The sequence below is a fragment of the Vigna umbellata genome, chromosome 5, assembly GCF_029865625.1.
Source record: "Vigna umbellata cultivar VRB3 chromosome 5, Vumbellata_1.0, whole genome shotgun sequence".
NCBI classification, from domain to species: domain Eukaryota; kingdom Viridiplantae; phylum Streptophyta; class Magnoliopsida; order Fabales; family Fabaceae; genus Vigna; species Vigna umbellata.
Window position 1 is genome coordinate 10284057 of NC_142169.1, and position 12248 is coordinate 10296304.

Genomic DNA, 12248 nt, shown 5'->3' on the forward strand with positions numbered 1-12248 from the left:
GCTATATTTGGTTCCTGATACATGAATATTGGAAAGAAGTGCCATAAAAACATTATGGTTATTCATATAAAAGTGTTATGGTTTTCTAATAATTTCATAATATGGAAAACTTAGAGGATAATTAAAATTACATAATTCTCACCTATATGAAAGGGAGAATACATGTATATATTTTTTGTGACATCTTGCTATTCAGTACTCATATATTTGGTTCACTATTCTATTCTATAGATTTAAGGAAGAGAATGGTATGTGTGTTATTCTTCGTTATTTAATTTATTCATTTCTTTCTTTGATCAATCGGTCAGTTGTATCTTATATCATATATAAAAAGTCATACATTCTTCTATTTAACTTGTATGATATTGTATACGTTTAATAAACAAACAAATCAAAACATAACGCACTAAGATAATAAAGCACTGGGTTAACTATTATTTTAGTTATGTGAAGCTGGATTCGTCAATCCCTTAAAGTTTATGCAAAATTCATTTATATATATCTTTTAGTAGTGAATGGAATATCTTTTAATTATGTGTTTAATTCTCATGCTGGTTTGATTAAAATTTAGAGCATGTGACTAATAGGTATCCACCACGTGTAATTTAAAAAAAAAGTTTTTGTTATTTTTCTTTTTCTTTGCATTTTTTTCTTCTGGTTATGGAAGACGTACTTCATCCATTACTTAAGTATAAAAGACAATTTCATAAAATAAAAAAATTCAGAAGAAAGAATTTCAAATTTACATATGGAATTATAAAGACTAAAAGTATACATAATTCAATTTTTTTTCTATTAAAATTAGTTGTGAAGTGAATGCCGAAGGAGTGACAAAAATATTTTTTAATGAAAAACATTTTTATTTTTATAGGTTATATAATTAGATTTAATGTTGTTTTCCTTAGTTTATGCTAAGTTTGAAGAAAAACAATGAAACAAAATTTTTGTTGCCTGACACCATTAATTGACTAACTTCATTATATACAATCAAATTTTTATCATTTTCTATTATGTTCTTATAGATGATGCATTAGGTTTTAAGAAACATGCAATTTCTACTCTTGTAGCATGCATACCATATAAATGTTAAATGTTTATAAAAAAAAACTCATTAAAGTAGAATTGATAATATATATATATATATATATATATATATATATATATATATATATATATATATATATATATATGTAAGAATTTTATGATACAGAATATAAAAATTCAACCTACATTATAATACAATAAGTACTTATAGTGGAGATTATTTAATGACAAATTAATAAAGAAAAAGCTAGGTGGCACTATACAAAGAAGGTGAATATCCACTATATGTCCCCAATATTCATTCACTAAACATTGCAAAAATATCAAAAAATTATTAAAATTATGGAAAAATTAAATTCTTAAAAAAATTAGAAAGTTAATTTTATTTATTTGGATTAAATATGTTTTTAATTTTCATTTACATGCAAAATTGAAATTCGTTACTTTTCAAAAGTTTATATACAGTTCATCTTTATAATTTAGTCATGCATGAAATATATCCTTCTAAACAAAAAATGTAAAAGAAAAGAGAAATTAAAAGAAAAAAAATAAATTACACGTGACAAACACATGTCAGCCATGTGTTATGATAGGCAATTAGCATTGTCATTAGGCACATTATCTAAAAGTTAACATTTATGGACTCTGAAGGATGTATTCCCTGTATTACTAAAGTATGAAGATGGATTTTATATAAACTTTGAGATAGACGAATTCCAATTACAGATACAAATATAGGGATTAAAAATCTATTTAATCCTGAAACATTCTTTCTATTGGATAAATCATAATTTCATAACTAAGAAAAAAAACTAACTCAAATCATGATGGTTGTACATCACGCAATAGACAAAGTCCCTTCCACTTCCTCTTTTATGATAAAGTACTTTAGTTTTGTATGTTTACTACCATTAGTATTCAGTAATGCAAAAAAGAAATTCTATGATGGTTAAAATAGGCTTTTTATGAAAGAAATTCTATAATGATTAAAATAGGCTTTTTATGACGATTGTACAGAAGACCCAAATAAGAACTACATAGAAAGCTTAACCTTTTATAATGATTCAAAATACATGTCATAGAATGAGTTACTTTCTATGAAAGTTTAAATTCTAATCGTCTTAGAAAGTGAGTTTTTTTTTTTAAAAAAAGAAAATATTTAACAAATATCATTTCAAGGTTTTTCACTATTACATTTTGTCAAAATGGAATCCATGACTAATATGTGCAATGTAAAAACTCTGTAAACAAAAATACATAAATAGAAGCTATCACAAAAGATTTGACTCAAAAATCAATTTCTATCTATTTTTAGTGAATTTTTCAAAATCGGTACAAGTAGTAGACAAAACTAATATGTATTTAGGATTTGACACAAACTAGATGGTACAAATACCATAGACACAAAAATTAAAAGAAATGTTTATTTGATAGTAATTAAAGATTACCAAAATACTCCTAATTATTAAAGTAATATAAAATGATAATTGTTAATGTTATATTTAATTGTAGAAATGTTTATAAAGAGTAAAAAATTAACATTAATTATTAAAAATGTTTACATTAATTTTTTTATCTCAAAAACTAATTTTAAAAGTCCATCCATGTATTTCTTAAAATTGAAGGAAATTTCCAGAGCATTTTTAGCTACGGAGGAGTTGCTTAAAAAAAATTATTTGAAGGTGTCATGTTGGAAGCATCGACCATTTATTAATCCTGATTGTGATGATATTATCTTTTTAATATAATAATTATTAATGTATAATGAAAATGAATGTAGGGTTTGAGAACCGTAATTGGTGTTGTCACATGATGATACATCCAAACCAATACATACGTTGGAACCGAATAGCATGGAGTGGTAACCGAATACACGACTCCACTTGCCAATATAGGAGCTAGGAATTGAATAAAGGAAAATGTTATTTGGACAACAAAAGTTTGACACAATTTTGACAACGGCGACGTGGCAGCTGTGCATTGGCTCAGTGAACCGGGGTGAGGGGTATTTTGGGTTTTTTCTGGTTTGTTTTCAATTCACTGAGCCAATGCACAGCTGCCACGTCGCCGTTGTCAAAATTGTGTCAAACTTTTGTTGTCCAAATAACATTTTCCTTGAATAAAATAGATTGGGAACCGAATAGGGCAGGGGAATCAAATACAAATTAAAAGGAATCAAATACACCCTGATTCACTTTTGCTGTAAGGCGCGAAATTGAATACCTCTTTCCTCTAACCGAATACGCCATGCTTTGTGACTTTTCCATCTTCATTCTTCGTTTTCAACCACGGGTATTTTAAAAACCAATGAAGACAAACATGAGATTTTACTTCAAATAACTACAAATCTCACCATAATAGCGCAAAACCGGAAATGGGTGTATCTCGCAAATCAGCTTAATTACATCGTCGCAAATCTCACCAAACAAATACAATTTAATTCACAGATCATTCCTCGCGTTTCCACTTAAATAATAACATCCACTGATGTATACACATCCTTAAGGTGTGAAGATGACAAGAAAATAAGAAGTGTGAAGAAGAAGTAAAAAATTAAACAATTAGAATGCACTAGTATTTTCATGAGAAAAAAAATATAAGTACAACATTTATTCATTATGACGATTTTAAATTCACCTTTCGTAAAAAATCTTGTAACTTATTACAAAAGTCACATAACTTATTATGACAGTTGGATTTCATGATTTGTTTTATATTTTATTACAAAAATATCACTACATCACTTATCATTGATAAATGGATTATGTCATCATGATAAAATTTTTAGTTAATTGTATGTTTAAAGTTAAAAAACATTGTTGCAAATTCATCACCATGGTAATAATAATTTTAAAACCTAAAAATAATTCATTTTAAATTTGTAATTACTAAAATATTGTCAAAATGAAGAAAACAAATGACCACATATATTGTTAAATTAGGAACGTTTATTGTTAGAAATTTTAAAAAAATATATCATGTAATAACTTTTTATCTTGTGTCACTGAAAAGAAATGTTAGCAAATGTCAACGGCGTATTAGTATTACATGTTGCATTAGCTATTACGTTATTAATACCTTTTTAGTTTAATACATCATTTGGTTCCTACTTTTATGAGTTTGATTCAAAATGATGCTATCTTTTAAAAAAGTTCAATAAAGTCCCATAATTTGTTAAAAAATATTCAATCCGGTCTTTTTCGCTCACACCGTTAAAAATCTAACGGTGCAAATGCCACCGTGGTCAAACCTGACTGAGCTGTGAAATTTGATGAATACGTGGCACGTTACACTGTTAAATATTTTAAAAAATTAAACATGACGTAATGTAGGTGACAACACCTTCCACAACCCCCAAATCGATTGTCATGGATTTCGATCCCAAATCTTCCACATCACCAGCGCCAAACCCTAACTCTAGCAAGCTACCACCCTCGAAGGAACAACACCACTGAGATCTATTGAACCACGTCGAAAGGCAAAAAATGTGAGAAAGGTTGAAAAAACCTGAACATCTTTTGTAATGTTCATTGAACAGTGAGTACCATATGTTTTTGAGTTAGAAATTGGTGCACAACAGCTCTTTTTGTTCTTAAATGAACCAAAATCATCTACACTTGTAATTTTCATAGAAAATCCAGTACTTCTGAAGCTCATGCATTATACTTAAGGAAAATGAAATCAGGGTTCTAGATGCTATGGAGTTGGTAGACTTGACTATTACTATTTATTTTGGAATGCAGTGTATCATGGATCTAGTTGCTTTTTCAAATAATAAACCATTTTGTGCATAAAAACAAAAATATATCCTTTGAAGCCTTGCCTAGGGTCCAAGCTCCAAAGACCCAAAGAAGCATGAATGTATTGTTGCAAGAAATCTGAGAATCTTAAATAAGCATATTTGATTATTTTATTGGCAACCCACAGATTTGACAACAAAAATAAGTTGTGTCACATAAAGATTGACTGAGACTATGAACAAGTGATAGTATCAGACTATATAATAATTTATCTCGAGTGACACCACAGGTACAACATTAGCAAAACGTGGGACCAAGGACTTGAAAATCTCATTGGACAAACACAATAATAGGAGAAATTGAAACATTATGAATGATGCCTTGATCATATTTGATTGCCAATAATCTTCTCCTTTTGGCTTGTGATGAATTTATCAAACTGGACATTGTATCTAGCTTTATTGACAATGCATTCCATGCAGACACTCAATCCTTTTCTAGACATTTGATGAAGCCCAAATAGATCTCTCATTTCCGTTTTATCCTTTGCTATTTCTTTTTCTTTTTTTATTTGTATTTTCGGTTTATTAATTATTTGTTTTTTAGATTTATTTATTTATAGTTGACTTAATATTTAAGTTAGTTAGAAAAATAAATAAAAATGGTTGGAGACCTTAACGAAAATAGGAGATTTGTTGAATCTTTAACAGAAATCCATATCCATAAATGGATATGGACATTTGTTGAAAGTCCAACAGATTTCTCACTTCTGTTAAGGCCTTTAATCATTTTTTAACCGTGGTAGATAACTTTTACTGAATGTAATGGAGGAATGTGGTGGTGGAAGAAGAAGTTGGGGTAATGTAGGGAAAAACTCTTCAAAAAATAGTTAGCAATTTTGGGCAATTATTATCAGCCCACCGAACAATCATTTATGGAGGGTTACTCCCTCCACCACCCCATCTTTTTCCTCCACCACCCCAATTCCATAATTGTCCCTCAGTAAAAACGTAATAATTGTGGTTAAAAGATATATGGAAAGCTTGAAATGGATTTCCATATCTGTTAATCATTCGTATCATATATGTTAACAGATATCAACCTCCGTTAAGGGATATCAACCTCCGTTAAGGGATATCAACCTCTGTTAAGGGATATCAACCTCCGTTAAGATCCAACAGATCTCTCAAGTCCATAGACCTCTTCAACGAGTTTTTTTTTTCTTTTATATCAAAACAATTTTTATTCTTTGCAAATAAATATACAATTTATTTTAAATCAATTAAAAATAAATCAACAAATAAATCAATCAAAACACTATCTCTCATTTCCGTTTCTCCACTTGGACACATTGTTGGTAGCATTTTCCAACAGTCCATTTGGTCATGTGATGAAACTGGAAAGCACAAAAGAAGGACTAGTTGGAGAACTGGGAGGAAGAGGCAATGGATGACATTCACTCCTTCCCTCGTCTTGCCTCCCGTAGGAGAGTGAATGGAAGCAACTTAGGGAAAAGGAAATGAAAAATTAAAGAGGAAGAAGAGGAGAGTAGGAAGAGAAGAAAAGAGAGAAATGAGTGGTTATGTGGGGTTGTGGGGCTAACGGAAATGATTGAAAAAAATGAAAGAGGAAGAGAATGAGAGGAGAAAGAAAGGAAAAAAGAGAAATGAGTGATTATGTGAGGGTAGATGCGACGTCTGAAAAGGAAAGTGAATGTCATTAGAGTTTTAAATTAAAAAGAGTAAAAGTAAAAACAAATTTATCTAGGGTTAGTTTTGGAAGTAAAAAATTTGGAGAGGTGCAGGCAGAAATATGTAATGGTGTAGAAAGTAACACTCTCATTTATGACAAACTCGTCAGTTTTGCTCTTGTTCCCCCTGATTTCAACTTGCACTCCTCAATTTAAAATTTTCAAATTTATTCTTTAGCTTAGGATTTTCATTTTCAATTTTGGATTTTGTACTTTGGAGACATTTTGGCAATTCAAAATATAAATTTATATTTTAGATTATATATTTAAAAATCTAAATTTTTATTATATATTATATTATAGAATTTATAATCCAAAATATAATTTTAAAATTCAGTACAAAATTTATATTTCAAAATGTATACTTTTATATAAAATTTATTATTTTGAATTATATATTACGAATCACTTTTTATTACTTAATTATGGATTTTAAAATACTTTGTATTTCAAATTCTGCATTCTCATTTTTTTTTTGAATTCTTGATTGTTCATTCTAAAATATAAAATTTGTATTCACGATTGTGTATTATAAAATAAAAAATACATTACCAATGGTAAAAATATACTAATTAGAATGAAAACAGTTAAAAAATCAATCTCTTTAAAGAGCATGGCAGGGTAATGAGTGTCTAATAAGTCTGAAATAAAAACTCAAGGAGGTAGGGGGAGGGGGTGCAGGAGGGGTGTTGGAAGAAGAAGATGAAGTAGTATAAATAAGTCATTTCATCATTGGAGGTACAGTTTGAAATTATTGGAGGTGAAGAAAGAGTTTACCCTAAACTCTTTAAAGATTACTTAGTGGTCCAACATGAGAGACTTGCTCCCTCCACCACCATCAACCAACCGATTTCTATACCACTCCATACCTAATTTGTCCTTTTATAAAACGGATGTCAACATTCGTTTCACTTTCAACGGATGTTGACATCTGTTTACATATTTTATATTTTAGTTTATTATTTTTATTTAAAAAAAAACTTCAATAGATGTAGCCACATTCGCTTAATAGATTTTTAAAAAGTATTTTATTTATTATTTAAATAATAATATATAAATTAATTTAATAATAATTATTTTATTAAATAAAATAAAATTAATTTATAAATAATTAAGTAATAATTTTAAAAAAATTAAATAATATTTATATATTAATTTAAAATACTAAAAACTAAAAAAAAACTAATTCAACGGATTTCGTCACATCCGTTTTAGTATATTTATAACAAAATTTTTAATTATTATTTAAATAATAATACATAAATTAATATTAATAATAATTATTTTATTAAATAAAATAAAATTAATTTATAGATAATTAAATAATAATTTTAAAATAATTAAATAATACTTATATATTAATTTAAAATAAAAAAAATGAAAAAATTGAAAACTAAAAAAAAACAAAAAAATTTAAGGGATGTGGCACGTCCGTTTTAATATATTTATAAAAAATATTTTAATTATTATTTAAATAATAATACATAAATTAAATTAATAATCATTATTTTATTAAATAAAATAAAATAAATTTATAACTAATTAAGTAATAATTAAATAATATTTATATATTAATTTAAAATAAAAAAAATAAAAAACTAAAAACTAAAAAAAACAAAAATATTGAACGATGTGGTGCATCCGTTTTAATATATTTGTAAAAAATATTTTAATTATTATTTAAATAATAATACATAAATTAAATTAATAATAATTATTTTATTAAATAAAATAAAATTAATTTATAAATAATTAAGTAATAATTTAAAAAAAATTAAATAATATTTATATATTAATTTAAAATACAATAAATTAAAAAACTAAAAATTAAAATGAAAAAAAAAGAAATTTAACGGATGTGACACATTCGTTGAAGAATTTTTTCTTTAACGGATCTGTTGAAGAATTTTTTCTTTAACAGATGTTGATATTCGTTGGAAAAGAAAAGAAGTGGAAGTGTAGAATATTTTAAAATGTGAAAGATAGTTTTGAAATTTTAAAAAAATGTGATGATACAATAAGTAACATGGGATGACGTAGGGAGTAACCTTCCCAACATGATTTAATTTCAAGTCGTAGTTAAAACTTGTCGGTAACGCTGGTATGAATAAATTATTAATTGAATTTCTTAATTATTCTTAAAAATGGATAAATTATCAACAGTTCATGGATCTAAATAAGAATATTATGTAAAAATAAAATTTCCAGTAGGTAGTGTAATATTAAAATTACAATATTAGAGTACTTCATATGTAAAACGTAATCATGATGAACAAGTTCTAAGACGGTATAGATGTAAAATTACATTACATAGTATATATAGTACAGTGGAGAGTACAATGGATGAAAAAACATCATCAAAGAGGTAAATGTTCTCCCAAAACTATCATCTGCATTCTAATGCTCCTTCACAATGGTCACTGGGCATGGAGCATGAGTCATCACAAAGTTGCTTACACTTCCCAGAATCATTCTGTATTTTTTACACCATTTTATTCAAATAAATCATAACAATTAACAAATAAAAACCACATATTCTTAACACAACAACACAAACAAAAATATCCAAGACATCCATACAGATAATGAGTGGTTTATGGTCATGGGAAAAACTACGAATGAAGTTTTCGATAAATACTAAAACACTATTTTTTTCTATTATTTTTATTACAAAATTATAAAACTGTAAGTTTCTTTTTTTATATTTAAAAAATATTTTTATGATTTTGTAATTTTTAATGAAACATAGCAAATTAAAAAAAAAAGTGTTAAAACAAGTGTAGGCACCTTTGGATTGTGCTGAGACCTCTGCTTCCCATGACCAAAGAGTCCAGCTTCAGATCTTCAATGGAATCCAAAAGTTTCTCTCTCACATCACCCCAGTACAATTTTACAACAACGTTAACCTACGAATCCAAAACTCACTCGTAAGCTCAAAAACTCATGGCAAACGCTAAGAATCTAGGTATAATGTCTAGTATCAACCCACGGTACACAAAACTATGTTAAAAGAGAGAACATGGAAAGAAAATAGAAAAATATGAAACCTCTTTTTGTCTGGTGGCAGTGTCAAGCAAATCAAGGACCTCAGCATCACTTTGTACGCCATAGTTCTTCAGAACTTCTGCTTCTCTGAACTCACTTAAAGGAATAAGAGCTGCAAAGAGAACCAAACCATATAAAATCAGATCGTACGAAAACAGAGGAAAACAGAGGATGGGACATTCTCGGAAAAGACCCAAATGAAAAATGAAAAATAAATGGCACTCACGTGAACCAGATTTGACCCACAACTGGTTACGATCGTCAGAGGAATCGTGGTTGACATGGATTATGTAAAAGGTGTCGCCTTTATCGGCCAAGTTTTCAATCGCCCATTTGAGACCAACCTTGCTGCTCTTGGAGAAGTCCAATGCAACACCGATGTTTCTGTCCTTCACCATTCTTCCTTTCTTGATCTGCTTTGTTGTTGTGAGTTTGAAGAGCAGAGATAAAGAATGAAGAATTTGATAGTAATAATAAGAAAACGCTAAACTGAATAATGATTGTGCCCACGAATATGATCCCTTGCCCTTTCAAAACGAACCGCAGGTTCTCACAGCCAAAATTATTCTATTAGCTTTTTTCATTTTTAGGACCACAACAGATGTTTAAAGAAACACAATATACTAAATTATCTTGTTTATACTCATGATAACATTTGCATGTAAATATGAAATATCTTATCAATTAAAAATTAAATAATTATTTCTTAAATATATTTTTAAGAATATGAAAATAATCTTATGAGTCTTTCTATGTTTTTACAAGATGAAAGAATTATATCTTATTTTAACTACTAAATTATCTTTAATAATATAAAAGATTTTAAAAGTAATCATAAGTTTGTTGAACCATTCGATTGTGAAGTCAATACAAACAAAGATATTTTGTACTAGAAAACAAATATAATACTCTTGAAGAAGGTTCCTCCCTCTTTCCCTACAACTTAGCCTTTGAGAATTCCTAAAGGTCATACTATGATATCAAATTAGTCATATAGAAATAAATATGTCCACGGAAACAAATTATTTCTATTAGTTCACGTAATATAAATTAAATTAGTCTATTGGTAGTGAAGTAAACCAAAATAGTTATCACTTAATAGCTATTATGAGAAAAATAAAAAAATTATAAATGGTCAGAACTTATTTAATAATCAAAATTATAACATACATAGAAATTATTTCTAAAAAATTGTATATTACTAACTTTCAATTTTAACTATTTATATATAATTATAATAAAACAATATTTAAAATTCTTACATGAGTTATTTTTCAATAATATATATATATATATATATATATATATATATATATATATATGGTTTGCTAACGCGCCTGTTTTTCAGTTGGTACATTTTAGCAATGTGTACCGGGTTTTAGTAGACAAAAATATCCTTATATATCATGGATTCTAAGTTTTAAGGTTAAGGGTATTTTAATAATTTTCATTCTCAAAACTAAAAAAAAAAAAGAAACCCCCAAACCCTTACTTACCTCTCTCATTCCTCTCAACCCTTTCTCTTTCCTCTTTCTCACTCCAATCTTTTCTCTGTCATCCATACTGTAGCCCCAATTGAAAAAATCAGAAACACTTTAAACAATCTTACAAAAAAATGATGAGTTTTCATCTTATAATTTTTGTCTTATCTAATTTTATTCAATTTTCACAAGCAAAAAGGAATTGGTAATTGACTTGAAAAAAATTAGAAATACTCGCTATTAAACAATTTCTTACAAAAAGTTTTTATTTTATAATTTTTGTCTTATCACAAGCATAATGACATCAAAGGAGTTGGTAATTGGCCTGGAAAAAAATCAGAAACACTCAGTTGTTAAACAATTCTTTACAAAAAATGACTTTATAATGAGTTTTCATTTTATAATTTTTGTCGTATATAATTTTATCTAATTTTCACAAGCATAATGACATCCGAAAGAATTGGTAATTGGCCTGGAGGGTTTTTTTAGAGATGATGATTCAACAAATACAGATGATGAAATTAGAGAGGTGAAATTGAAGAGATCTTGAATGAACCTTTGCCTTGAAGGTGAATATGTCAATGACTCAACTCTTTACAAAGGAAAATTTTTTAAAGGCATGTGTTTCTGATTTTTTTCAATTGGAGCTACAGTAGGATGAGAGAGAAAAGGTTGGAATGAGAGAGATGAAAGAGAAATGATTGAGAGGAATGAGAGAGATGAGTAAGGGTTTGGTGGTTTTTTTTTTTTTTAAGTTTTGAGAATGAAAATTATTAAAATACCTTAACCTTAAAACTTGGAATCCATAATATATAACGGTATTTTTTTCTACTAAAATCCGGTACACATTACTAAAATGTACCAACTGAAAAACCCCATATATATATATATATATATATATATATATATATATATATATTTATATATATATATTTTTTTTTGGGCTCAGTTTGTGCTTGTTTTTTTTATTGGTAATCCGTTTTGGGCTTAGTTTTCCACATCATGAGCACTTCTCCCTACATCACCACACTCTTCTTCCTACAGCACTACATTCCTTGTTTAACCCTACTTTTATCCTGTAAGAGAGTTAAGGATGGTTGGTAAAAATATTTTCTTTTCACCAACATCCGATCCACCCATTAAAAGCGGTCTTCCCTATAAAATCATCTCTACACCCTCACACAAAAT

At 27.6% G+C, this 12248-nt stretch overlaps 1 protein-coding gene across 1 annotated transcript; it reads right to left on the reverse strand.

The window, feature by feature from the left end:
- Positions 1-8703: 8703 nt before the first annotated feature.
- LOC124822765 (universal stress protein PHOS32-like) lies at positions 8704-10152 on the reverse strand. Its single transcript, XM_047294819.2, has 4 exons — positions 9806-10152; positions 9582-9691; positions 9322-9440; positions 8704-9007 (listed from the first exon to the last, which is right to left on the reverse strand). Exons 1-4 carry the CDS (start codon positions 9975-9977, stop codon positions 8932-8934), a joined length of 477 nt encoding a protein of 158 aa, XP_047150775.1. The 5' UTR covers positions 9978-10152; the 3' UTR covers positions 8704-8931.
- Positions 10153-12248: the final 2096 nt, after the last annotated feature.

Bases quoted from the DNA above. Each gene is read 5' to 3' on its own strand.
- LOC124822765 (XM_047294819.2), bottom strand. From the start codon at position 9,977: ATGGTGAAGGACAGAAACATCGGTGTTGCATTGGACTTCTCCAAGAGC. The intron at 9,692-9,805 runs GTGAGTGCCATT...TTCTCTTTGCAG, and splicing joins GTGGGTCAAATCTGGTTCAC to CTCTTATTCCTTTAAGTGAG. The intron at 9,441-9,581 runs GTTTCATATTTT...TTGGATTCGTAG, and splicing joins CTGCCACCAGACAAAAAGAG to GTTAACGTTGTTGTAAAATT.